This window comes from Terrapene carolina, unplaced genomic scaffold (assembly GCF_002925995.2).
Source record: "Terrapene carolina triunguis isolate 2854851 unplaced genomic scaffold, T_m_triunguis-2.0 Scaffold10572, whole genome shotgun sequence".
Classification (NCBI taxonomy): Eukaryota; Metazoa; Chordata; order Testudines; family Emydidae; genus Terrapene; species Terrapene triunguis.
In genome coordinates, this window is record NW_020674923.1 from 1 (window position 1) to 5704 (window position 5704).

General features: G+C 67.1%; 1 protein-coding gene across 1 annotated transcript; it reads right to left on the bottom strand.

The window, feature by feature from the left end:
• Positions 1-5: 5 nt before the first annotated feature.
• LOC112124184 (zinc finger protein 772-like) lies at positions 6-5608 on the bottom strand (the record flags this gene model as incomplete). Its single annotated transcript, XM_026661561.2, has 6 exons — positions 5532-5608; positions 4184-4310; positions 3324-3437; positions 1703-1860; positions 1084-1204; positions 6-95 (listed from the first exon to the last, which is right to left on the bottom strand). Coding segments are annotated over exons 1-6 (634 nt in total), but the record flags the coding sequence as incomplete, so codon positions are not given.
• Positions 5609-5704: the final 96 nt, after the last annotated feature.

Below are 5704 nucleotides of genomic sequence, written 5' to 3' on the forward strand. Positions count from 1 at the left end.
GCTGGGTGCCTCAGGAATCTCTCTGTCCTGCCCCTGCTGGAGCTCTTCCCCTCGCTCCATTTCACAGCTGCTCTCTGGCTTGGGGTCCGCAGAGCCTGTGCATGGAGGGGAGTCACAGGCATGAGGGGCGTTGAGACTTGTCAGGCCTCAGACACGCAGAGCAGGATGTCCGGAAACAGCCCCTCAGCCCGTGTCCTGGCGAGGCGGAGGCAGGGCAAGATCACGCCTGCAGGGCTCGCTACAGCCGCCGGGTACCACAGGGCGGGCAGAGCCGGTGCCTGGGTCTCTCTGGGAGCCGAGGTCAGGGCCCATGGACAGCTGGGGGTTTGGCTAGAGGTGCAGTCTGGGACCCAGGCATCGACCCCCCGAGCTGCTCAGAGCCCCAGCCCGCGGAGCGTACGTTTCTCTAGGGCTGCTCCCAGGCCAGGTCCCCCCATGCAGCCGTGCTAACGTCCAGGAGCAAACTGACTGGGCACCAACGTAGCCCCCGGAGGCATTGGAACGACAAAGCTGGTGAACCAAGGTCCCGGCTCTGTCCCCATGCTCAGGCCACAATGGGAGGTGGAACAGGCACTACCTGGCATTTAGCGACCGGGCGCAGGAGTTCCCTGGGGTCCCTGGGGAACCGTGACAAGACGCGCCTGGCCCAAGGGTCGGTCACTCCTGGCGGGGAACACCCAAGAAGCGCAGGGGAGGAGGAGGTCGCTGTCTCTGCCAGGGCAGAACCTTTCAACCTGATCATGGATCCCGGGGCCTATGGATGGTGACGGTCGCCAAGCAGGGAGGCCAGGCCACGCCAAGCGGCGAGCCGGACTCTACGAGGGAGCGCTGGAGGTGGCCAGGCCCAGCCAGAGACGGGGCGGTGGGGGGAGCTTGGAGTGGTGCCCAAACCTGGGGGCTGATGGACGCTGCTGAGTCCTGCTGCCCTGCAGGGGGTGGGAGGGGAGGACCGGCTGTCCCAGCGGTGGGCAGCAGGGCCCTTCGCTCAGTCACGGGTCCCCTACCAGGACTTTGGGGTTTGGGGCAGGACGGGGGTAACTGGCTATTTGTGCTGCTGCTAAAGAGATGGACAGGGAGCCTCACCCAGCGAGGCCACCAGCTCGAAATTCTCCCTCATCACGGCCCAGTAAAGCTCCCTCTGCCATTCCGCCAACGCCGCCCACTCCTCCGGGGAGAAACAGACCGCCACGTCCTCGAACGCCATCTGAAACACAAGCCGCCCCCCACAGCACCTCCTGAATAGCCACGCCCAGGCCCTACAACGTCACCACCCACCCAGGGAGGCAGCCAGGAGGGCCCGGCTCCGTTCCCCATCCCCCGTCTCGGAGTTGGCCCTGGGACCTCGGGAGGGAAAGGCCCCTGGGAAGGAGGGCAGCCATGGGAGCGGCGCAGGGACGCTGGAGCCAGACGGTTTCATGGCACTGGCCTCTTCCTCCCCTGCACTCAAGCCGACAGCAGATCCCCTGGCCAGTCTCGCGACAGGCTGCCCTGCATGGCAGAATGAGCCAGCCGCTGGGACGGGGAACCGAGGCAGCCAGACCCCGGCCTGGAACTTGGCTCTGCCTGCGTTTCCAAGGCAACAGTTAGGATGCTCGTGGGGTGGGGGAGCCCTTGGAGCCATCAGCCCAAGGCACTGCCGGGAGCATCATCCAGTCCTGGCACATCTGTCCCAGGCACCCTCCACCCAACCCCCGCTCCCTACCTGCGCCGGTCGCAGGGAGCTCTGCGTCTCGCACACCTGTCCCCGGTGCAGGAGGACCCTGGAGAACCGAGGAGCCCAGACAAACCGACCATCCCAGACACACGGCCCGGCTCGGCGACTCGCGGCAACCCAACCGTCCGACCGGGCGTCGTCGGAGCCTGGGTGGGGCAGAGAACGGCACCGCGTTATCCGAGCACGCGGGAGAGGCCACCCGGACGGAGCGAAGGCGTGAGCTCTCTGCGTGGTAACACCGCTCGCAGAGGACAGGGAAGGGCCAGGTGCATCCAGCCCACCTCATGCCACGCGGTAAGGGGCTGCGGAGTCCGGGCTCCCCAGGTGCACAACTGTCCCACTGCTGAAGGGTGCGAAAAGCCCCCCCCAACACAGCCAGCAACAGAACAGGGAGCCCCAGGCCGGGGCTGAGCGACACCAAGCCTGGAATAGTGGGGGCTGCGGGTTGGGAGAGGGGGTGTCAGCAGAGCTGGGGGGAAGCCCAGGGCTGGGCTAGCAGGGGGCTATGGGTCCAGAGTGAGGGGCACTGGCGGAGCTGGGGGTGGGGCAGGTCCGGAACAGCAGGGGGCTGCAGGTCGGGAGTGAGGGGCATCGGCAGAGCTGTGTGCTGATCCAGGCCTGGCTAGTATGTTAGTTAATCCACAGGTCACACAAAGGCCAGACCTAACCAAGTGGGGTCACAGGGGACTGAGGGGAGGCAAACCCGCAGCCGGACCAGGGCTGCTCGCTCAGCTGCCAGGACTCACCCCTCCCACACAGCAGCAGTGACCCAGCCTGGGACAAGGGGGGTGCTGTAAGGGGGGGTGGGCTTAACTCACAGCCCACGTGCAGTCACACGCCAGGCAGGTCCCGCCTGCTGGGGCAGAGACAAAACAGAAGCCGCTGGAGGGCCCCGAGTGAGACTCTCCCGCTGGGCTGGAATCCAGCTGCAGGTGGGCCGGGGACGTCGGCAGAGAACAGGCACCTCTGAGCTCACCGGGTCCCCCCCGACGCAGCCCCTTCAGCTCCCCCTGGGAGTGCCCAGCCAGCCGGAGCAGAGCACAGGGCCCCAGGGCTTTGCCGCCTCATCCTCCACCACTACTGACGTCCCATGGGGGGGTCACAGGCAGCTTTGCTGTAGCTGGCCCTGAGACCACGGAGACCCGGGCCGGTGGCCGTGGCCGAGGGAAGTGGCCCTGGGGAGCTGGGAACAGCGCTTCAGGCCCAGCGGCTCCCGAGACTCCAGAAGCCCGGCTGGGTCCGACAGGGCAGCAAGGCTGTGACCGAACGGCACACACCCATCTCCACTGGGAGGTGCCCTGGCGGGCTGGCCCAGACCAACGGGGCACTGAACCCATCACGTTTGCAGTGCACACAGAGCGCCTGACCCAGAGCACACGTTCCCCCAGACCCCGCAGGAGCAGCACTGGGGCGGTGTCTGCGAACTCCCAGCCACCTGGCTCACACAGAGCATCCTCCCGCCAAGGGAGCCCAAGGCCGATGCCCAGCAGCAGTCCGAGCGGCTCGAGTGCCCGACTCCTCGCCGGCACAGAGCCTGACACACCGAGGAGTTACCAGGCCGCCCCACTCCACAGCAGAGCAGCTCAGGGGTGAGTTCGGTATCACTCACCCGTGCTGGGGGGCTGGGGGATTCCTCCCCCCCTCTTCCCCTGGGGAGCCCCGACGTGCGGCTCTTCATCTTTATCCGCCTTCCAGGCGATCTCCACTGCAGCGCTTGCAGAGCCTGTTTGGGGGAAGAGAATGCCACCGAGGGCTGGGACGTGGACCACACGGGGCGATGGCATGCCAGGTGTTCCCTTCCGTCCTACAGAACAGGCTGCCTGGCAGCCCCCGACCGGCCGCGCGACGGTCCAAGGATCTCTGTGACAACAGTGGGGCGCCATTTCTCTTGCCCCCAAGCCCCGGGGCTATTAACGGCGCAGTCTTGCTCTCTCCTGCCCAGGGAACCCCTTCTTGTGTGCGTGTTCCCGTATCTCCCAGGCACCTTGCCCTTGCCCAAAGCAGACTGTGAAGAACTTCAAAAAGATCTCACAAAACTAAGTGATTGGGCGACAAAATGGGGTCTGCCTGCTGGTTTCTGAATTTCTGGGGCTGGCGGTTCTGGGCCACGCCCTGGCGGGACCCCATTACCCCAGCACCAGACCTGGCTGGGTTAGCGCTGTTCCCACAGCCCCGGGCCGAGGCCCCCAGTCTGGGCTCTGCCAGGACAAGGACCGGGCCAGTCCTGCACCAGCCTAGAGAACGTCTTCCCCCGCCGACTAGCCCCTGTGATTGCCTCTCTCAGGGAAGATGCCCCACTAAGAGCCCGCGGGAAAACCCCTCCCCCAGTGCTCCTCGCCCTGGCCTGGCAGCGACAGCATCACCGGGGATCCCAGAGGAATGGCGTCGCTGCTGGGCTCACTGACGTTGGGTCTGGTCTCTCCGAGTCAGGGACTTTCATGTGTGCGGCTGCAAAGAAAGGAGCCTCACCCAGCGAGGCCACCAGCGCGTAATTCTCCTTTATCACGTCCCAGTACAGCTCCCTCTGCCATTCCGCTAACGCCGCCCACTCCTCCGGGGAGAAATAGACCGCCACGTCCTCGAACGACACCGGCACCTGCAACAACACGCGGCCCCGTCTCAGCACCGCCGGCTCCAATGGGATCTAAATCTCTGAGGCACTGAAAATACTGACACCGCTCATCAAACAGCAACGATTTTTGGTCTCTAGCCAAAGGAGGCCCACAGGATCCAGGACCCGTTAGAGGGAAAAGGCCCCATCCCCTGCCCCCCTGACCCAGCCATTCCCCCCACCCTGGGGCGAGCTCAGAGCCAGGGCTCCCTAGAGGGGAAAGGGCTCTTACCCCATTCCCCACTCCCGCTCCCCAGGCCACACTGGGCTGGGCAGGGCCTGGGAGAGCTGCGCAGAGAGGAGCCGCGGGAGAGGAAGGGCTGGTGCCCGGCAGGGGCTGTTCCCTTCCATCTCCAGGGAGGGAAGAGAGGACTCGCGCATGCAGGAGAAGCCAGGGGCCTGTGAGCCAGGGAGAGGCCAGCGGCCTGGCCTAGGGAATGGGCCATGTTGCTGGATCCGAGGCCCAGAGCCCAGGCCTGGCAGGTGGGAAGGGAAGGTCTGGGGAGGGGCAGTGAGGGCAGCTGGGGGCCATCCCAGGGAAGGAGGAGCGAGGGAGCAGGTTCCTGGCAGGGAGCACTGGGCAGGGCCTGGGGTGGCGGCTGGGAGACATTGAGCACGCTAGATACAGGAGGAAAGAAATGGGCACAAAGTGACACCCACTTGCAAAGCGTCTTCTGGTTATTCTGCCTCCCGGGACGTTAGTGGCACTGTCAGCCCCCAGCCCGACGCAGCCGAGCGGTCGCCCTGCGCAGCCCCTGGCACTGCCCAGCCCCTGGCACTGCCCAGCCCCCGGCCAGATACAGCCGAGCGGTCGCCCTGCGCAGCCCCCGGCACTGCCCAGCCCCCAGCCAGATACAGCCGAGCGGTCGCCCTGCGCAGCCCCCGGCACTGCCCAGCCCCTGGCACTGCCCAGTCCCTGGCACTGCCCAGCGGTCGCCCTGCCCAGCCTGGCTCCCGGCTGTCTGCTGCCTTCGCTCACCCCGCGCCTTGGGGCTCGAGTTACATCTGCCCCGAGCTCTCGGGGGCCCCGATCCCCGCAGAGCCCGGGACACGCAGCACGGGGGGGGGGGGCTCCCGCAGGGCGGCTCTGCTCGAGCTCGGGCTGCCCGGCCCGGGAGCGGGTCTGCGGCGGCGGGTCCCCCCCGGGCTGCGGCTTCTCCAAGGAGCCACATTGCCCCGCGGGCGCCAGCGCAGCCAGGGCCCTACCCGGGCGCGGAGCCCCGCAGCCATTCCCGGGCCGGGCGCGGCGAGCTGGGGCCGGAGCCGCCCGGGAGCGCAGCGCAGCGCAGGGTCCGGGGCTCGCGCTCGGTGCATGCCGGGAGCTGTAGTCCGGTCCGGTCCGGTCCGGAGGCTGCGGCCCCGCTCGCGCTCGGTGCATG